This window comes from Opisthocomus hoazin, chromosome 13 (assembly GCF_030867145.1).
Source record: "Opisthocomus hoazin isolate bOpiHoa1 chromosome 13, bOpiHoa1.hap1, whole genome shotgun sequence".
Classification (NCBI taxonomy): domain Eukaryota; kingdom Metazoa; phylum Chordata; class Aves; order Opisthocomiformes; family Opisthocomidae; genus Opisthocomus; species Opisthocomus hoazin.
In genome coordinates, this window is record NC_134426.1 from 4,467,902 (window position 1) to 4,490,121 (window position 22,220).

General features: G+C 50.5%; 1 protein-coding gene across 1 annotated transcript; it reads left to right on the forward strand.

Moving 5' to 3' along the window:
* The first annotated feature begins 286 nt into the window (after positions 1-286).
* Positions 287-7,408, forward strand: LOC142363055 (olfactory receptor 14C36-like). Its single transcript, XM_075434996.1, has 2 exons — positions 287-311; positions 6,450-7,408. Exons 1-2 carry the CDS (start codon positions 287-289, stop codon positions 7,406-7,408), a joined length of 984 nt encoding a protein of 327 aa, XP_075291111.1.
* The last annotated feature ends 14,812 nt before the right edge of the window (positions 7,409-22,220 follow it).

Below are 22,220 nucleotides of genomic sequence, written 5' to 3' on the forward strand. Positions count from 1 at the left end.
TTTTCATGCTGTTGCGGTCCCCTTCCAGGAAATGCCAAGGTGATTAAAGTCAGCAAAGGGACATTAATTCATTCTTTATCTCCCACCACAATGTCACCTTTACCAGTTTCTCCTCTGAACCTGATCCATAAGGGCTTACCCAAATAGTTCATCCCATAGAGAAGCTCCACACATCTAAGCAGCTCCTTCACACTGAGGACACCTCCCTCCTGATCTTTCTGGCCTGTCTCTCCTTCTCATCTGTATCCACCCATCACAGCACCCCAATCATGTCAGCTGTCTCAGCATGCCTCAGTCGTTCTTCACTCCAGGTGGGATGAAGAGATAGCTTGGGGCCTCCAGCTCCTCCTCCCTGTGCCCCAGGCTGAGGCCACTGGTGCATGTCTGGGCTGCAGCACCTCAGCTGTGGCCTATCGGGGCGGAGAGCAGACTTACAGAAAGAAACCTGTTACCAAGCGCCCAAGGCCTTGTGTGTGCAAAGGCTTTGCTTCAGAGCTGAGACATGCTGGAGGGGACGACAGGTGGCAATGTAAAGGAGAAATGAGGTGCCCACAAAGAGAGCAAACCCTGCTTTGGGCAAGGCCAGGAGAGGGGTATGCTGTCTGCTATGTCTCTGCAGCCCTGGGGGCCTGTGGTGGAGGTGAAGCTGATGTCAGGAAGGAAGAGATGATGTTGAAAATGTCCTTGGGTGTGGACATCCTGTGATCCAGGCACACCATGAAAATCATAGAATCATAGGTTGTAATAGACCTCTAAGATCATCAGGTCCAACCATCAACCCAACACCACCATGCCTACTAAACCATGTCCCAAAGTGCAATATTCACATATTTTTTGAACATGTCCAGGGATGGTGACTCAATCACCTCTCTGTGCAGCCTATTCCAACGCCTGACCACTCTTTCAGGAAAGAAACTTTTCCTAATATCTAACCTAAACCTCCCCTGATGCAACTTGAGACCATTGCCTCTCATCCTGTAACTAGGTACCTGGGAGAAGAGACCAACACCCACCTCACTACAACCGCCTTTCAGGTAGTTGTAGAGAGCAAGAAGGTCGCCCCTCAGCCTCCTCTTCTCCAGACTAAACAGGCCCAGCTCCCTCAGTCGCTCCTCGTAAGACTTCTTCTCTAGACCCCTCACCAGCCTTGTTGCTCTTCTCTGGACACGCTCCAGCACCTCAATGTCCTTCTTGTAGTGAGGGGCCCAAAACTGAACACAGCACTCGAGGTGCAGCCTCACCAGTGCCGAGCAGAGGGCCACGATCCCCTCCCTACTCCTGCTGGCCACACTATTCCTGACACAAGCCAGGATGCCATTGGCCTTCTTGGCCACCTGGGCACACTGCTGGCTCGTGGTCAGCCAACTGCCGACCAACACCCCAAGGTCCTTTTCCACTGGGCAGCTCTCCAGCCACTCCTCCCCAAGCCTGTAGCGTTGCATGGGGTTGTTGTGACCCAAGTGCAGGACGCGGCACTTGGTCTTGTTGAACCTCATACAGTTGGCCTCAACCCATGATCCAGCCTGTCCACATGCCTCTGCATATCTTTCCTACCCTTGAGCAGATCGACACTCCCACCCAGCTTGGTGTCATCTGCAATCTTACTGAGGGAGAGCTCTGTCTTCTCATCCAGATCATTGATAATGATGTTAAACAAGGCTGGACCCAAAACTGAGCCCTGGGGGACACCACTTGTGACTGACCACCACCTGGATTTGGCACTATTCACCAACACTCTCTGCACTCAGCCATTCATCCAGTTCTTTATCCAGCAGAGAGTACACCCATCCAAACCATGGGCAGCTAGTTTCTCCAGGAGGATGCTGTGGGGAACAGTGTCAAAGACCTTACGAAAGTCCAGGCAAATAATATCCACAGCCTTTCCCTTGTCCACTAGGCGGGTCACCTGGTCATAGAAGGAGATCAAGTTGGTGAAGCAGAACCTGCCTTTCAGGTATCCATGCTGGCTGGGGCTGATCCCATGGTTGTCCCTCACATGTCCTGTGAGCGCACTCACAATGAATCACTCCATAATTTTGCCCAGCACTGAGGTCAGGCTGACAAGCCTGTAGCTCCCAGGATCATTCCTTCCAGCCCTTCTTGTAGATGAGTGTTACAATGGCGATCCTCCAGTCCTCTGGGACTTCCCCTGTCAGCTAGGACATCACTACCAGCCTGATCCATGACTGTACCATCAAAGGGATGGTTAAATGATGGGTGAGAGAAGATCCAGCAGAGTTTGAGAGGGAATGCCCTCAAGTGGAGACCCTGCTGTGACGTGCTTGGTGTTCATGCACTGCCATGCATCCACTGGGTAGAGAAGGGACAGACCTTGCATCACTGCAGTGGTGGGACTCAGTGACTGCACAAAGGCACGAAATCTGTGTGAGATGCCCTGGGTGGTGCCTGTCACACAATGACTCTGAAAGAGGATGGGGTTCCTGCATGGGACTTGTACTGTCCATGTCAGATGCATGCAGTTGTCCTGGAGAGCCCTGGCACATTCCACAGTCATAGGTGTCTGTAAATGTGAAATAAATGAAGATTCAGCTGCCCTGAATGAGGTTAGGCAATGAAGGGATGCATATGAGACAAACCCCATCATACTGTTAAGGCCACGTGGACAAAACAGCTGACGGAGAACAGAAAGGGAGAGACTTTGTTCTCCCTGTGCCACAGGACTCCATTTGGTCAGGATGATTACATCCATCAGCAGCCCTGGACATAAGGAACATTTAAAGGTTGATTTGTCTTCAAGGTGGGCACTTTCTGTCATTGAAGTTGGCCAAAAGGTTTTCCCACCAGCCTCCAGGAAGGTGCCCTCAGACGCTGCCCTGTCTCTTTAAACTGCTCCATCAGAGCTTGTAGTTACCAGCAAGCATCTTGGTCATCTCTGGAACTAAACCTGTCACCAAGTGTCTGCGTCTGAACATCTTCCTCCTGCTCTCCACCTCCATTAATTACCAAGGGAGCTGAGAAAAGGATCTGCCATGCAGGAGGCTGTTTTGTGCCAATCTCATTTGAGGCAAGAGGAGTCCCACCTCCTGTGGGTTTTGTGGTGAGCATGAGAGAGACCTGAGTCCTCAGGACTTCAAACTCAGGATGAGATGCCTCCAATGACTAGGCTCAATCCCTTCCCTCAGCAGGGGCAAATGAGATTCCTTCCTGTCACTTTCTGGTTGTCCTGTCTTGTGATGGGGCAAGGAAAGGTGATTTTTGTTTCTAACTCTTTCTCTGAGAGGAGAATTGACGCTGTTGAAACTGAGTGTCTCTCCCCAGCTGAGGGAGGCAACAGGACTGATTACTTCAGCCTGTTTCACAGCAAGTTGTCCTGGAGACCAAAAGACACCTCGAGGGAGCCCAGAGTGGGTAAGGATATTGCTGCCTTGTGCTGGTCCTGTGCTGCTGATCTGGGCTGGGCTCCTGGGATGGAGGGAACTCCTGGCAAGTGGGCAGCACTTGCAGAGAAACAGCTGTGCCCAGGAGCAGCTCCTCTGCAAAGCCCAGCAGGGCTGAGGGCACTGCCTGCAGGCAGCGAGGGGAGAGGTGCGAGGTGGACATAGGTTAAAGGCAGTGCGGGGTGGGAAGACGCTGAGAGCTCACTGAGGGAGAAATTTTCACAACCCATGAAATGGTAAGTCCCTGGAAGCAGGGCAGTGAATCTGCTGCTGCTGGAGGGATCTCCAAAAGCTGGCACATCCTACAGCCTACAGGATCTTTGTGGAGGATTGTCACAGCTTCTCAAGCCTAGAGGGGGAAGACACCTTCCAGAGAAGTTTTTCCCTGCCCTGCCATCAGAGGAGCAGGGCATGCTGACTGCCTTCTCCGGAGATTACTGGTAGGATGTTACGCCAGGTGTGTAGCCAAGTGTGCCCAGGACGGTCCTCCAGAGCAGGGTCCCTTTACTGCAGAAGTCTGTATGCTGGGGTCAGTGCTCAGCCTGCCCGGGGAGCTCCAGATCGTGCTGTGGGGAGAATCTGTGGGTGGAAGAAGGGACCCCCAGTAGGGCAGTGTTTTTCTCCTACCAGGAGACTGCTGCATGGGTCAGCTGCTCACAGCTCCAGTTCACCCCCAGAATATTTCCTAAGGCTGACTCAAGAAGAAGGTCATAGAATCACAGAATCACAGAATAGTAGGGGTTGGAAGGGACCTCTGTGGGTCATCTAGTCCAACCCCCCCGCCGAAGCAGGGTCACCTACAGCAGGCTGCACAGGACCTTGTCCAGGCGGGTCTTGAATATCTCCAGAGAAGGAGACTCCACAACCTCCCTGGGCAGCCTGTTCCAGTGCTCCGTCACCCTCAGAGGGAAGAAGTTCCTCCTCATGTTCAGACGGAACTTCCTGTGCCTCAGTTTGTGCCCATTGCCCCTTGTCCTGTCACTGGGCACCACTGAAAAGAGCTTGGCCCCATCCTCCTGACACCCACCCTTCAGATATTTGTAGGCATTTATAAGGTCCCCTCGCAGCCTTCTCTTCTTCAGGCTGAACAAGCCCAGTTCCCTCAACCTCTCCTCGTAGGGGAGATGCTCCATGCGCAGGATTACTGTAAAGATAACAAAAACTTCCTCAATTTGTGTTATCAGTTTCCCTTTTGGAAGAGGGAGGGCGGTGTAAAAGGGATAAATGGAACAGGAGCTTTCAGCCTTGAAGCAGTCACTGAGATTCCTGAGCCAGTGATCAGTAACTCTGATAGGAGCCTCCTAAAGCACCCTCAGCCATTCCTCTGCCTATGGACAGCACCAGCATCACCTTTCCTGGACCTACCAGGCTTAGCCTGACCTTTCATTTTCCACCTGCAAACAGGAACACACACCCAGGCAGTGCCCTGCAAACAGGCAGGTTTCTGTAGGGCCAGGGTGAGTGCACAGGGGTTGGGATGGGGTCTGTGAGTGCTGTAATGGAAAAGACATGGGAGAGTGAAACATCTTTCAGGAGGAAAATTTCCAGGCAGCAGATATATCATCAGGGAAGGAGCAGAACAGAAAACCAGATATGATGGGAGGGAGAAATCATAAAACTCTGCATCATCCCCTCCAGTGCAGAGCCCTTCCTCTGAGTAAGCCCCCTTGCCTTCTCTCCCACCCAGCACAGCCTCTGCCCTCAGGGCTGAGGTCTCCAAACCATGAACCACCTCCTCTGCAGCAGAGCTCCAGCAGAGCCAGGGGGCAGCTCTCCAGCCACATCTCCATTTCTCTGCTGCAGATGACAGGGGCTCAGAGCTCAACTGCCCGGCAATGTTGGTGTCTGGGAGGGGACGTGCCCAGCTGGGTATGGGTAACGCTGTGCTGAGGGCGTGGCTGCCTCTGCCCTGGCTTTTCTCAGACACCCTATTGCTGGATATTTGCTTGTTTCTCCTCTTGTCTGTGTTATTCCTATTGTTGTTTCATTGTTGTCGTCAGCTTCGTTAGGGAGCTGGAGTTTCAGCTGTAGGGTCACAGACTGATCTTGTGGGTCCTTTCCTGCAGGCGTGTCCGTGGGAACAAGTGCCCCAACTTTCATCTCCCCTGTGGGGCTGTGGTCAATGCAGTCTGTGGGGCTGGAGGATCAGCTGCTTTTCACTTCATCAGATGCTATTGTTAGGACACTTGGCTGTCTCCTTGAGGTGTACTTCCAAGCTCTGAGCTGCCCTCTACAAAGTGAACTTCTCTCCTCACAACCTTTTATTATCTAAAAGCCCCACGGAGAAGCACAGAGATGCTACAATGGAGGAAATGCTGTTGGGTTGGTGAAAGGAGCCATGAGTGTCCTTGGCTAGAAGTGAGGTGCTGAGACCTTTAGAAAGAGTGAGACATTTAGCAGTCTGCACTGAATCCCTCTGTTTTCAGTAACGTCTGGTTATTTTTCAGGGTAATGCAGCAGTGTGATCACCTTCCATCTCACAAAGAACAAGCCCAGGGCAGGTCAGAAGAAGTCAGAGGGACAGACCAGCTGCCCTCACTCTGCATTAAGCCAGAAGCAATTTCATATGCCTCACCAGTGTCCCTCTCTTCTCCCTGAGTGCAGCAGAAATGCTGAAGGTGTCTGAACTCCAAGAAAACTCCCCAGGTAAGCTGGGGGAGCTTTATGAACCCCAAACTTCTCCAACTTTTCTCTGTTATTGCCGTTCCTAGCACTGAGAGTGCAGAGGCTGACAAGGTGATTTTCTGTGAGGAGCGGTTTCATCTGACCAAGTCAGACACCAGGATAGACCCCTGACACCACTACTCCCATGAGCTCCTTGCTGCATAGCAGGGCAGACTCCTCAAAAGGCGGAGGACAGAGGTCCTGCTCCTTACAGTACCTTCAGCCAGCACCAACCAGACCTCGAACAAGGAAGCTGAAGGAAGTTCTCATTGAAAATGAATGGAAAATGCTCAGAAGTTCAGCAGTATTAAAGTTCTAGGAGTATGGCTTTGCATTTCCAATGACAATTCTCCTCTAACACTTTATTGATTCTTCCTCTAATGACAGGATCCCATGCCCAAAGGAAACACCTGTCCAACAGCAGCTCCATCACCCAGTTCCTCCTCCTGGCATTCGCAGACACACTGGAGCTGCAGCTCTTGCACTTCTGGCTCTTCCTGGGCATCTACCTGGCTGCCCTCCTTGGAAAGACCCTCATCATCACCTCTGTAGCCTGTGACAACCACCTCCAAACTCCCATGTACTTTTTCCTCCTCAACCTCTCCCTCCTTGACCTGGCATCCATCTCTATGACTGTCCCCAAAGCCATGGCCAATTTGCTCTGGGACACCAGGACCATCTCCTATGCAGGATGTGCTGCCCAGCTCTTTTTGGTTTCCTTCTTAGTAGTAGCAGAGCATTGTCTTCTGACCATCATGGCCTATGACCGATACATTGCCATCTGCAAACCCCTGCACTACAGGACCCTCCTGGGCAGCAGAGCTTGTGTCCACATGGCAGTAGCTGCCTGGAGCAGTGGCTTTCTCAATTCTCTGCTGCACACTGTCAATACATTTTCAATTCCTCTCTGCCACGGCAATGCTGTGGATCAGTTCTTCTGTGAAATCCCCCAGATCCTCAAGCTCTCCTGCTCACACTCCTACCTCAGAGAAGTTGGGCTTCTTGGGTTTAGTGTTTCTTTATCTTTTGGGTGTTTTGTTTTCATTGTGCTGTCCTATGTGCAGATCTTCAGGGCCGTGCTGAGGATCCCCTCTGCACAGGGACGGTACAAAGCCTTTTCCAAGTGCCTCCCTCACCTGGCTGTGGTCTCCCTGTTTTTCAGCACTGCAGTGTTTGCCTACCTGAAGCCTCCCTCCATCTCTTCCCCATTGCTTGATCTGGTGATTACAGTGCTGTACTCAGTGGTTCCTCCAGCAATGAACCCCTTCGTTTACAGCATGAGGAACCAGGAGCTCAAAGACGCCCTGAAGAAGCAAATTCAATCTGTAGTATTTCAACAGCAATAAGGTGCCACATCTCTTCACAAGTGGTTTCCAACATATCTAGGGAACCTCCTGTGCTTTGGACATTTTACCTGTGACAATTCTGCTTCTCAAGAACCGTGAACCCAGCTTGTCTGACAGAGTTACCTTTGCATATGTGTCTGGCACAGTGGAAAAGGTGCCCTCCCATGCCATGTCTCTGTAATAAACCAGGATTTTCTAAATGCCAGTGTCTCCAGGCTTTGCTCTCTTCCCAAAGCTGAGGTCAGGAAAAAGCTGAAAATATTCTCCCCATGAGGCTGTGCTGCTGTGCTGGGGTTCTCCATGCACTGAGGGGAGGAGTATATGGGGTGATATGTTAGGGAATAGGACTAGAGTGAGCTTTCACTGGTGTCCTCCCTGTTCAGCCCTATCCAGCACCAGCCACTCACCAAAGGTTTATGTGTGAGCTTTTCTGCACAGCCTCTTTGCTCCTCCCGCTGGGTTCAGTGCCTGCACAGGGGGAACAACCAGCCCTTCTCGACCTCTCTCCTTGTACAGACCCTGGCAGACTTCAGAGCAGGGATGTCTGCTAAACCCCACCTGGGATGCAGATAGGGCTGGATAGGTTCCACAGCCTGTGGGAGGCTGTTTCAAGTAGGAGGAACAGAAGGGGAACAGGGTACAAAGAGATGTACTGCAGATTATGAGAGGCAAGCTGCTCCTCACACCAAATACACCCTTCCCCATGCTGCACCTGAACACTGCAGCCATCGGACCATGTGTGGGACAGCAGGGCTGGGCTGGGACAGGCCAGGGAACTGACAGGGGCCACTAAGCACCACTTGCCACGGGGTGACCACCTGGAATTTGTGGCTGCAAGGAGTCAAGAGCAAAGGGAAGAGATTCAGATTTCACATCTCCAGGAATAGTACTGACGAGCTGGAGTGGGTTTAGCAAAGGTTCCCCAGGACAGCCATGGACTGGAGAGCATTGCCTGTTAGGAGAGGCTGAGGGAGCTGGGCTTGTCAAGCCCAGAGAAGGGATGGCTGAGGCTGACATCATCCCAGCCTGCCAGTACTTACAAGGAGATCATGGAGAATACAGACCCATCTCTTCAACAAGATTCATGGTGAGAAGACAAAATTCAGTGGGAGGAAGGTGAAAGAGGAGAGGTTCAGCCAGGACAGAAGGACAAGATTTTTCCCCAGGAGCTCATCCAAGTGCAGGAACAGGTCACCCAGAGAAGCTGGGCAGTCTCTGTCCCTAGGAGTTTCAAACTTGGACTGAAGCAAGCATTGAACTACTTGGTCTGACCAATTTTCAGACAGGTTGCATTGAAGATTTCCTTATGTCCCATCCAGCTGCAGTTGTCTTCAATTCCTGCGACTATGGGCCCTGTTTCTAACAGGAGCAGAGCAGAGGTCTGTGGGACTTGAGTCCTTCTGTGCTGTAAGGGACCATTTACACCAACATCTAAACAGGGGTAGAGAGGCTGACACCAGAGTGTGACTTGCTCTGGGCAAAGACTGAGAAGTGCCAGGCAAAGAAGTTTTGGGACACATAGGGCTCTTTGCAAGACACCAAATGATCTATTTTTAATACCTTTAGGTTTTTCAGATGTCATTTAATGACAATGAAAATTTCTGCAAGATTAACTGAAAACAAAGATCTAAAGCAAGAAATATGTCAACACTTCTCAGCTTTTTTTCAGTCTTTAGGTGTATTTTGTGACTTACTTCTATTACCAATACTGTGTCTCTTATTTCATCTCCCTCATCATTCAGGAGTTGCTACCACTCCAGATCCAATGGCCATGTCTAAGCATATCTTCTCAGCAGACTTACATCAGTACAGAGTAGGAGCTGACCTGCTGCAAGGCAGCTCTGTGGAGAGGGACATGGGTGTCTTGATGGACAACAAGTTGAGCATGAGCCAGCAGTGTGCCCTGGCTGCCAAGAAGGCCAATGGGATCCTGGGGTGCATTAAGAAGAGTGTGACCAGCAGGTCAAGGGACGTTCTCCTCCCCTGCTAATGGAGAGAGTCCAGCGGAGGGCTAAGAGGATGGTGAGGGGACTGGAACATCTCTCCTGCAAGGAGAGGCTGAGGGAGCTGGGCTTGTTCAGCCTGAAGAAGAGAAGGTTGAGAGGGGACATTAGAAATGCCACTAAATATCTGCAGGGTAGGTGTCAGGAGGATGGGACCAGACTCTTTTCAGTGGTGCCCAGCGACAGGACTAGGGGCAACGGGCACAAACTGAGGCACAGGAAGTTGCATCTGAACATGAGGAAGAACTTCTTCCCTCTGAGGGTGACGGAGCACTGGAACAGGCTGCCCAGGGAGGTTGTGGAGTCTCCTTCTCTGGAGATATTCAAGACCCTCCTGGACGTGGTCCTGTGCAGCCATCTCTGGGTGTCCTTGCTTCGGCAGGGGGGTTGGACTAGATGTCCCACAGAGGTCCCTTCCAACCCCTACTATTCTGTGATTGTGCTAAAGGCAGGAAGAAGACCTGAATTATTGTGGAATAGCTTGAGTTTCGAATTCGAGGCAGCAGAAGGAGGACGTGCATTCCAGTGCTGGGATGCGGAGAGCAATAGCAGATCCAAGCAAGTCTGTGGCTGTGACATCTTGCGTGCTAGAGAAGCATTAACAGGGTGTTGGAAAAAAGCAGTTGCTGGGAAACCAAGAGACATTGGCATACCCCCAGGTAAACACAGCTTTTTGTTTGAAGCAACAGTGAATGAGGACAGAGGGACATCAGTAAAGCTTGGGAGATCTGAGGGTCAGAGTGAGGTGGGGAAATGGGGCAGTAGCTAAAGTCTGCAAGGAAACAAGCACAGGCATAGGACAGTGTAACACAGCCTGTGGTGGGGATGACCAAGGGCCTTGGTGTGGCTGGGACCACCCCCTGACAACACAAATGAGGTCTTCTTCAGTTTGGCTATGGCTGCTCTCCCTTCCACTGAGGCCCATGAGAAGAGACCAGTGCCTTACAACCCGAGGGCATTGTTGACTCCTCACTCACCCCTACAGAGCCTGGGAGGTTTCCCATTGCTCTCCTGCACTGAACATTCCACACCCCACATCACACTGCTCCAAAGAAGAGCCACGAACAGGCTGTGAGGCAACAGACCCCCATTCCCAGGGGATGGGGATCAGGGCTTGGCTGTCCTGCTTTGCAAAAGACATCAAGGCCTTCCACAGCCACACTCCACATCTGATTTTCCACCTGTAACCGGTGCCTCTGACTTCTTGCTTCACCCTGGGGGATGCATCAGGGATGGTCACATCTTCTTGTAATTCCCTCCACGATCCCTTTGCAATGATGGTCCTCAGTGGGGCATGCCGACATCCTTAGAAACTTGAACGTCTGCTGATGAATTTTACTTCTCTAGAGACTTGTTCTCTGGGAAGAACTTCGCTTAAAGTTCTCAATTTTTCTGTGGTTAACTAAAGAGCTTTCAGGAGCGAAAGTCAAAGTGAAAAAACAACAATAAGAAAAGATTTTCCCCCCTTTTTTTGGATTCTTTACACGTTACTTGGTGTCAGCAATCTCCACCTCATAATAATCCTGAGCTTCTCCTAAAGCAGTCTGAATATATATGAAAATAAAGGCCCTTTGTTTACGACAATCAAGTAGTCTTTGTCCCTTCCCCCAACCCCACCATCTCCCTCATCAAACACCTGGGACTTCAAGAAGCCTTGTTCCAATCTCAGCTTCCTCCCCTTAAGGCTGTAGATACACGTCTCAGCCTGTTGGCACAAACTCCCACCTGTTTTACTTGGAGAACGAGCTGCGTGTAGACACAGAAGGCTTTTTCTTAATGGTCAACAAATAAAAAGAAAAAGGCATGATTTAAAGAAAAAAAAAAATCATTCCTCTGCTTTATATTAAATCCGCTTTACCCCTACTGAAGTGCACTTTCCACAACAGATAACCTTAGACCAACAGAAAACACCTTCTGTGTCAAGCACAGACCCCAAGATCCCCCCGAACACTGTCCCCTGTCCCAGACTCTGTCGATATTTCTTCTTTGCACACAACAAGCTGCCCACTAAAGTCACTAGCTCCCTCGATTCATAGGGCGAAGAAAGGAGAAGTGCTCTCTTTTGCACAGCCAAATCTGCACTAATCCCAATATTTTGAGGTTACAGGGACTTTACCAAGTGTACCCTGCAGCATCTACCACCACTCATTTCTTTATTTTCTGCAGGGTAAACTACATGTGTCTCCAAAGTAGGGGAAGGCAGAGAACAGAGTTATCTCATCTGGTGTTGGACACCTTGCACTCAATTGCCCAGGCTTCCCTTTCTAGTCAAGAGAAAAAAATCAGCTCTCTTAACGGAGATGCCTTGGGCTTCCCTGCCTGGCCTCCAGCTCCTCCTCCACGTATGCTCCTATAGGACCTGGGTCACATTTCCCAGTCCCACGTGGGGTCTTCAGCTACCTCAGGGTGTCTTGGAGGCAGTGCCCACCTCTGTGTGGGCAACTGAATCAACCCCCAAATGAAGACTTTAGGTGCACAATGGCATATCACTATGGGCCTCCAAGTGCCAGACCCCAAGTGAGGCCCGGAGCACAGGGGTGTCAAGAGGCCCAAGTCACACCCAAGTAAAACAAAATGACTCCTATTTTCAAGAAGGAATTAAAGGAGGACTCAGGGAAAGACAGGTTGGTCAGCCTCACCTCAGCCTCCACTAAGGTGAAGGAGCAGCTAATCCTGTCAACCATTTCCAGGTACAGGAAGGACAAGAGAGTCATCAGAAGCAGTCTGGCTTCACGAAGGGGAAGTCATTTTTAGCTGACCTTATAACCTTCTCCAATGACATGACTGGCTTGGTAGATGAAGAGAGAGGAGTGGTGATTTGCCTGTATTTCAGAAAATCTTTCAGCACTGTCCCCCTATGATATCGTCATATAGAAGCTGTTAAAATCTGGACTGGATGAGAAGAAAGAGAGGTGGACTGAAAACTTGCAGGCCTAGAGAGTGGCAATCAGTGGCATGAAGTCTAACCATCCACTGCAGGTTTTTCTCCTCCAGGGTCCTGCCTCCAGCCACAAAGGCCTGGGAGAACACAGAGTCAAAGAAGCCATTGAGTACCTCAGCCCTACCTGCTCCTACTCTAATGAAGCTCAGCAGCAGGCTCACATTACACCTCTACATTCTTTTAATGAAGCAGTATCAGCTCATCTTGCAGCCCTTACCATCCTCTGCAAGTATCAAGACTACGGGAGCTTTGGCTTTGTCGTCATTCTCACATCCACGGACGAGGTTTCTAAATTCCTCCTTTGCATCTTCCCCTGTTTCCAACTCCTGTGTTCTGCCTTTCTGCTCTGGAACTCAAACAGCTCACGTCCTCATCCTCCTGAGAAGAATGCTTCTCTTCATGGGTGTTCAGATAGAGCATTCTTGTCCTCCGAGGAGGCTGTAAGCCTTATCAGATTTCCTGAGCTCCTTCCCCCTGCAGAGCTGCTTCCCACCACACCACCGGTATCAGTCTCCCAGGTATGTCAAAGTCTTCTTCTCTGGACTTCACCCGTCTGTACTCCACTGCTGGCCTTCCTCACTCCTGGCACCTGGGACCTCACCATTCTCTGGTCACTACAACCAAGGCACACGCTGATGATCACATCCCCAGTCAGCTCTTCCTTGTTGGCCGGGGCCAGGTCCTGGTGAGCATCACCCTTCTCAGCCCACTTGGCAGCTGTGTTAACAAGTTGTCCCAAGATCCTCCCGACTGCTGGCACCCTGTTTACTTGCCTGGCTGAGGAATGCCAGGGCAGTTACTGTCCCCCATGGGAACCTGCTCATTGACCTGAGACTTCCTCGGGTTGCACACAGAAGACTTCTTCTGCTTCCTCACCCTGATCAAGTAGTTTGTAACTTCCAACACAATGTCACTCTTGCTGACTTCTCCTCTCAACCTCACACACAAAAGCTAACCAAACACGTTACTCAGCTTCTAGAGGAGCTCCATATATCCAAGCTGATCCCTCACACACAGAGCATCCCCCTGGTAGTCATCCTCTCTGTTACTTCCTGCGGCTGAGCCTGTATCTTTCTGTTGCATCACCCTAGCTCAGATAATTGTCCCACCACATCTCAAGTAATCCAAAAACTTGGTAGTGCTGTGACAAGTCATTGGGCTTCAGCTCCTCCTGCCCGTGCTCCAGCTCCTCCTGGCCATGCACATTCGGGTTGCAACATCTCAGCTGTCGCACCAAGGTAGAGCGCAGGCTGCTCACAGGGAAAGCTGAGCTCTGCTCCTGACCAGAAGACCACTGTAGATTGAGCAGTTCGTGCTGTGCTGCATAGATCGCTCAGCAGCAGGACAACCTCAGCAGCTCATTGTCACAGTGGAGCCTGCAGGCAGCTCCCACTCGGTACTGACCATTCCACCACCTGAGTGGCCTTGTCTCTATCTAACGGTGTAGCAAGAAGTTCTCATGAGAACATCCTTTCTGTTGGGTTTAGAGACGATGAATAGAGCAGTTACCTTGCAAAGAAATACAAGAAGAGGTTGAATGACTGAAATGAGACAATCTTTTCTATGGAGGGGGTCTGCAAGGCATGCTGCGTGTGGGTGGGGGTACCTGTTGATGCCACATCACCCAGGCGTACAACCACCTAAAAGGAAGAAAGACTGCCTATACTATTCTCTCCTTACAATCTTCATCCTAACAGCACATTACCTCACAGAATCAGAGTATCTTTCTTAATTGGCATCCTAACTGACAAGCACCTCCCGGTAAAAAACTCTCGAGGCATACATAGATGCAGTGCCTCTGCTCCCACGGACTGGTAAGGCTGTAGTCTGCAAAAGTAACCACTGGCCTGATCCCCATCCACCGCTGTCTGTTCTCCAGACTCCTGCCTCAAAGCTTAAAGTCCTGGGAGACCTTGCTGGCAGTAACTGAGGCAAAGCGGTCATAGACTATGTGAGATCTATCTAGACCTCCTCTTATTAAATTCAGCAGTGGTCCCACCCTCTCTCTCTCTTTCTTCTTTAACTGTTCCTAATGTAGCACAGCTCATTTTGGTGCCCGTTGCATTACCTTTTCAGTTTCAATTCAGTTAAGGATTAATGCTTAAATAATAAGGATTTTAGCTGGGCCTGGAGGAGGCTGTCCTTGAGGACAAGCTGTATCCAGGCACACTGTGAAAAGGATTGTTCTGTTCCTTGACTGTGTCATCATGGCTGTGCGCAATGCCTGCAGCTACTGGATAGGCGAGGGACAGACCTTGCCTCTCTGATGACATCTGATGACCGATGCCTCTGACTGAAGGCATCAGTCAATGTCACTGAGGCACCAAATCACACTCATTGTGATGGCATCTGGGGTGACCTTTCACACATACCCCGCCCAATATGAGAATTGGTTTTCAGCAGGTCCTCTGCTGTCCCTGCAAGCCCTGGCATCTCAGGTAGCTCTGTGGGCCTGGATTTGAACATGAAATTGAGGAGCTGCCCTGAATTCTTTAAAGCAACCAGGGGAAGAACACGAAACTGCCAATGTAGTCAATAGAGACCTAGTAAATAGAGACAAAGGTGAAGAGAGAGACTGAGCTCTTCCTATGGCCCACGACCTGAATCATTCAGGTGAATGCCTGTGTCGGTCACCCTGAACATAATGAGTAGGGACAGGTTCGGTTGCCCTTATTTTGGGCATCAGCTGTCATTTCTGTTGGCCAAAGGAAATAGCCAGCAGCCTCTAAGAGGATGCCCCCAGATGTTGCCCTGTCTCGACAAACTGCTCCATTTGTACCTGCACATATCTTAGACCACCTCTGGTATCTCACATGCCACCAGACATTTGCACCTGAACCCCTCCGTCCTGGCCTCCATCTCCATTAATTAGCATGGGAGTTGTGCATTTAATGCCCACCTGAAAAGAAGCAAGAGGAATCCCACCTCCTGTGGGGTTGTGGCAGGCACTGGGGGAGCGGAATCCCCTTTGAGTCCCAGGGCTACAGACGCAAGATGGGATGTCTCATTTGACTCATCTGATTCCCTTCCCTCAGCAGGGGTGAAGGACATCCCTGCCTGTCCTGCACTGGCTGTCCTGCCTAAAGATGGGACAAGGAAAGATGATCCTTGGAGCTAGCTCTTTTGGTGACAGGAGAAACACCACTTTGGAAATTAAAAGATTTCCTCTCTCTCCGTAGTTGATGGAGGAAACATTAGTAATTGCTTTGACTAGTTTCAAAGCAAGTTGTCCTGGAGACCAAAAGACATCTCAAGGGAGCCCAGAGTAGGGAGAAGTGGTGCCTTGGGCTGGTCCTGTGCTGCTGAGCTGGGCTGGGCTCCTGGGATGGAGGGAGATCACAGCAGGTGAGGAGGGTTGCAGACAGTGAGCTCTTGCCCAGGAGCAGCTCCTCTACAAAGCACAGCAGGGCTGAGGGCACTGCCTGCAGGCAGCGAGGGGAGAGGAGCGAGGCAGAGAGAGGTTAAAAGCACTGTGAAGTGGAAGGATGCTGAGAGCTCACTGCAGGCAGGAATCTTTTCAGCCTTTCACACAGTAAGTCTCTGCATGCAGGACAATGTGTCTGCACTTTGTGGAAAGATCTCCTCAAGCTGGAACACCCCAAAGCGTACGGCATGATGTACCATGAGGAATATCACAGTTTGTGTCTTATTGAAGATGAGGACGTGCTGCAAAGGAGTGATTGCCTGCTGCACCCTCAGAGGGACAGGCCATGACAGCTGCCTTCTCCCAAGGACGGCTGCAGTGTTGTGAAGGTGGATGTGCAGCCTGGGCTTCCCCAAGCTGTCCTTCAGAGCAGGGTCTGTACACCCCACAGGCTGTGTGCTGGGGCAGGGACTCTGCTGCCTGCCAGGGTCAGCACTAAGCCTGCCTGGGGAGCGCACGGCATCGCGAGGAGTAGCTGTGGGTGGAAGTAGTGACCCTTGGCAGGACAGGGCAGGGTCCTTCTGCTGTTGAGAAAGAACCGAATGGTTCAGGGCTGCTCACAGATTCAGATCACCTCAGGATATTTTCCTAAGGGAGTATGTGAAGGGGAAGGTCAAAGGAGGGATGACTATCAAGCTCTCCAGCCACATGTCCATTTGCCTCTGAGAAGGACAGGGGCAGAGAGCAACTGCCTGGCAATGTTGGAGTCTGGGATGTGTGCAGCTGGAGAACTGTAGCAGTGTCCTGAGTGCCTGGCTGACTCTCCCTCTTTCACGTAGAACCTCACTGTGTTTCTCCTTATTGCTCCACTCGTCTGTGTTACTGAAGTAGTACCCATGTTCTCTCAGTCAGGCTTTCTGGGGAGAGAAGTTTCAGCTGCAGAGTCAGACACTGATCTTGTGGGTCCTCCCGTGCAGTGTGTCCATGGGAATGAGGTGTTCCAGTTTTGTCTAAGCTGTAGGGCTGTGGGCAGTGAAGACTGTGAGCCCAGAGAACAAGCTGGTTTTCCCTTAATCAGATGCCATCATTAGGACACTTGGCTATCTTTATGAGGTGTCCTTCCAAGCTGTGAGCTGCCCTCAACAATGCAAACCTTTCGCATAACAGAATTATGTAATCTGCATGCCTCAAAGGAGAAGTGCAGAGATGCTGTGCCCGACCGAGGAAGTGCTCTTGGGTCAGTGAAATGAACCACATGTGTCCTTGACTAGAAGTGGGATGCTGAGGCCTCGGCAAAGGGTGGGATGTTTAGTGGACTCCTGTGGATCCCTCTCCTCTCAGCAGTGTCTGACGGCTTTTCAGGATAACATGGGAGTGCGATCAATCTCCATCTCAGAATGGTGCAAGCCCAGGGCAGCTGGGTAGCTCTGTTCTCCCTGAGCACAGCAGAAATGCTGAGGGTTTCTGACATCCCAGAACACTCCCCAGGTGAGAGGAGGAGAGCTCAAAAAACACAAGAGCTTTAAAACTGTCTGCTGCTCTCCCGGTTCCTTAGCGCTGGGAGTGCAGGTGCTGCCGAGTTCTTTTCAGTAAAGAGCAGTTTCAGCTGACAAAGTCGAACACCAGGACTGACCTCTGCCCACACCTTGCCTGTTAACCTGTAAACTCCTCAGCAGCCAGTGGGCAGAGGTCCTGCTCCTCACAGCATGTTCAGCCAGCACCAACAGGGAGTCCAGCCACAGAGATAAATGAAGGTATCCTAGAAAAAGAAAAACTGTGTGTCTCAGGGAGGGGGTATTGGGAATGGCTTTGACTGTTCCCAGAAACTTCTCCCCTTACTTGACACTGCTGTTTCCTCTTTGGACAATGCTCCATGCCCAGAGGCAGCAGATGTCCAACAGCAGCTCCATCACACAGTTCCTCCTCCTGGCATTCGCAGACACCCAGGAGATGCAGCTCTGGCATTTCTGCCTCTTCCTGGCCATCTACCTGGCTGCCCTCCTCAGCAACGGCCTCATCATAACCGCCATAGCCTGCAACCACCACCTCCACACCCCCATGTACTTCTTCCTCCTCAACCTCTCCCTCATTGACGTGGGCTCCATCTCCACCGCTCTGCCCAAAGCCATGGCCAACTTCCTATGGGACACCTGGACTATCTCTTACGCAGGATGTGCTGCCCAGGTCTTTCTGTTTGTATTTCTCATTTCAGCAGAATATTTTCTACTCATCGTGATGGCCTATGACCGCTATGTTGCCATCTGCAAACCCCTTCACTATGGGACCCTCCTGGGCAGCAGAGCTGGTGTCCGCATGGCAGCAGCTGCCTGGGGCAGTGGTTTCCTCTACGCTGTGCTGCACACTGCCAATACATTTTCACTACCGCTCTGTCAAGGCAATGCTGTCGACCAGTTCTTCTGTGAACTTCCCCAGATTCTCAGGCTCTCCTGCTCAGATGCCTACCTCAGGGAATTTCGGCTGCTTCTGATTAGTACATTTGTCTTTTTGGGGTGTTTTGTTTTCATTGTGCTGTCCTATGTGCAGATCTTCAGGGCCGTACTGCAGATCCCCTCTCAGCAGCGACGGCACAAAGCCTTTTCCACGTGCCTTCCTCACCTGGCAGTGGTCTCTCTGTTTTTGATCACCGCCATATTTGCTTGCCTGAAGCCCCCCTCCATCTCCTTGCCATCCCTGAATCTAGTGGTGGCTGGGCTGTACTTGGTGTTGCCTCCAGCAGTGAACCCCCTTATTTACAGCGTGAGGAACCAGGAGCTCAGGAATGCAGTGTGGAAACTGGTGACTGAATGCTTTCCGAAAGGTATAGAGTGCCTATCATCTTCAACGTATGACTCATAATGTAACTCCTTACAGGCCCAGTCTGTCTTTATTTGGCTGTTTTTGTTGTCCTTGCTGTTGGCTGGGATTTTTCTTGTTTTTTCTTTTTCTTCTTGTAATATCATTGCCACAAAGAAATGTGGACACCTCAGTTCTATTTTATTTTCTGCCTCAGTAGTGTGACCTCACAACTGACTGTGTGAACAAGGAGCTATATACCATCTTTAAAGGAAATAAATGTGCTTGCAGTGATTTGTCTGTCTGACCCCCAAGCAGCTAAAAATGAACCAGTGTTCTTACTCGTAAGTTCCCTGCCATGTTAGAGGAGAAAAGCAGACCGTAGAGCCTTCCATGGAGAAAAGGCAATGGTGTGGTCATGAACTTCCCCCTACTAGGGACTCAGAATGTTAGACAAATCTCTCCCTCCTCTCTCTCATGACCTGAATGGTGTTTGCGCTTGGGAAAATCCTCATCATTGTGCAGGTGGTGGCAAACCAGCATTTGCACATCCCCACGGGCTTCTTTTAGGACATTTATTCTCCCTGGAGACCTGCATACCCATCACCCTGACCCAGTCTATGGCCAGCTTTGTGGTTGGGAACAGCACCATCTCTGCTCATCATGGTGTTACCACTGTTTCCTGCACCTATTGCTTGTACAGAGCATTTATTACTGGTGACCAGTAGCACGCTGTGTGCCACACCCTGCCATCTGCGAGACCCATGAACTGGGGCATCTGTCTCCAGAGGGCAGCTGCACTCTATCTAGGGGGATTTCTGTCATCTACAGAAATGGTTTTGGTGGTGACTCAGATACAGTGCTGTGGCCCCAGTGGAGAGGACCGCTTCTTCTATGATTTCACCTCGTTGCTGGAGCTCTCGCGCCATGACACCATGACACTCATACTCTTTCCTTTCCTAACTTGCATTTTAGAACGCATCCTCTTTTTCCTGTTTGTGTGGTTATATTCTGTGGGCATCATATCTGTGTGGGCAGGGAGAAGGCCTTTTCCAGCTCCTCTTCTCAACTCACTGGTGGCACTGCTTTCTATGACACCCTCTTTCCTGTCTGTGTGATGCCTAGAACAGCCTTCCTGAAATAGTATGACAAAACTCTTTTTTTACTTTATCCTCACTCTCCTGCACCATCCCCTCATCCACAACCCGAGGACCAGAAAGGTTGCAGAGAGGCAGATGCTGAAAAAATGCCCAGGAAAGCTGTGAGCTGTACAGAGATCCCACCGGAGTCTTGGCCCTGATGGAAGAAATTACTTCTGTTGTTCTTCTGAAAAGCCCTTGAGGACTTGAAGAGGTGTTTGCTGTGTCCCAGGCACTCCCCTGGAAGTGTGTAGTATGGAGAAGGCTTTTGGTGTGGGAAGGGGCAGAGAGGTGATGTCAGAGTTAGTTGGTGTCATTGGGAGACCTCTCTTCAACACCTTGGAGAATCCAGAGAGATCAGGGAAGTTCCAGGGTCCTCAGAAAAGGCAAATAGAAAACCCAGCTTCAAGAAGGGCAAGAAGGAGGACTGGGAGAGTTAGAGGCTGGTCAGCTTCACCTTAGTCCCTGGGAAGGTGATGAGGCAAATGCTCTTGCAAGCATCCCCAGGCACTTGGAGGACAAGAAAGGGATTTCTCCCATGTGGGAGGGGAAAGAAGGGCGTGTTGTGTTCCTGGACTTTTGCAAGTTCTGGGATATAGTGTCCTTAGAGCAAATTATTTATATCTGGGCTGAAAAAGTGGATGATGCGTTTGGGTGGGAAGATGGCTGGGTGATCACGAAAAAATGCCATCTGTGGTACAAAGTTCTCTGAGGGACCAGATACTTTCAGCACCCCTCAGTGATCAGCAAAATTTCATTAAAAAACATTAATAACCTAGCAATGCTGGATATCAAGACTTTTTTCAGCTGCTCTCTAAAGTTCTTTTTCTGCATAGGTTTCAAATTTTTTTTAAATTTAGATTCTGGGCTTGATTCAGTTGTTCGCACAGAGGTCACCTCTGCTGAGGGAACTGGGGTTGTTTACTCTGGAGAAGAGGAGGCTGAGGGGAGACCTTATCACAACTACCTGAAAGGAGGTTGTAGTGAGGCAGGTGTTGGTCTCTTCTCCCAAGCAACTAGCGATAGGACAAGAGGAAATGGCCTCAATCATAGAGCCATTCAGGTTGGAAAAGACCTCTAAGATCATTGTCCAACTGTCAACCCAAAGCCACCAGGCCTACTGAACCATATCCCGAAGTGTCACATCTACAGGATTTTTGAACACCTCCAGGGATGGTGACTCCACCACTGCACCGGGCAGCCTGTTCCAATGCCTGACCACTCTTTCAGTAAAGAAATTTTTCCTAATATCCAATCTGAATCTCCCCTGACACAACTTGAGGCCATTGCCTCTTGTCCTGTCACTAGATCTGTGGGAAGGAAGGGAGGCTTGGCCAACAAACACTAAAGAAAATGTGAAAGGTGTTATGGTGATGTTGCTGTGAAAACCCAGACAGTGAAAACATTCATGTTTAGCCCTTACGCTATCAGTAACCAGTAACCTCAATCCTTAACCCTACCCTAAATGCTACTCCTCATCCTGGCAGTAATCCACAGTTACTAACCTAGCTGAGCTTAGCCTATCACTGACCTCAGACCTTACATCAAAGACATATCCCAAACCCTCAGCTCCTTACCCTTACTCTTACCTTATTGCTGACCCTAACCCCTAGCCTCTATCCTTAGCTTTAATTGCGAGCATTAATTGTTGCCCTCACCCCAGCCCTAAACCAAACCCTAAACCACCAAGATAGCCCACAGCCTTAACACTAAGCAGGCACCCTCAGAAGAACACCAACCCCTCCCCTGATGCCTTTGCCTAACCCGCAACGCTGAAAGGTGAGCTCTGATCCCCGAGACCTCAGCTGAACATCCAACTCTCCAAAGCCCTCATTCCTCAGCTCTAACTCGCTCCCCTTCAACCCTTCTCTTACGGTCCGGGAAGACCCGAGACATAAAGTTTCTTTCTTATTCCCAGAGTGAGATTAAGACACAAACGAGGTCAAATGCCACCAGTTAAAGAGGTTTATTGATCAACTATTAAAATGAAGACACGAGGAACCAGTGACAGGAAAGAGAGGAAAAGACAAGAAAGAAAGAAACCTAGCAAGCAGTCGGGATGACAGAATTGCAAGAGACAGTCACCACCATGGATCCAGTGGCGTCCCGTTGGTCCATAATTTCCTTTTGTATCAGTGGTGAGGGTCCCCCTGTTGTTTGGTCACACGACCTTTTCCAATGTGTTTGGGGAAATTGTTCCCTAGGCGATGGCGCATACCCTACCTTCCCCCAGTCCCGTGCATGTGCTTTTTTCTCAGTCCTGGCTCCAGCAGGTCGGGGAGGGGGTCGGTGCCTAGACACATTTTCCACAACGAGGTACCTGTCCTCCAACTCCCTTCAAAGCTGGTTTCGGGTGGCTGATTTCTATTTGGCTGGCCCACCAGGAGGTTCAGCTGGGCTGCAAACAAGATTTACTGGCCTGCCAGGAGGTCCTGCAGCAAGCTTTGCAACAGAGCTTTGAGGCAACTGTCTTAATATATGGTGTCAGACGCCTTCTTAATCCTAACTTATGCTCTTTGGCCTCTTGGGCTAGGGCAGGGATCATGAGGCCCCAGAAGAGTCACATGGCGTT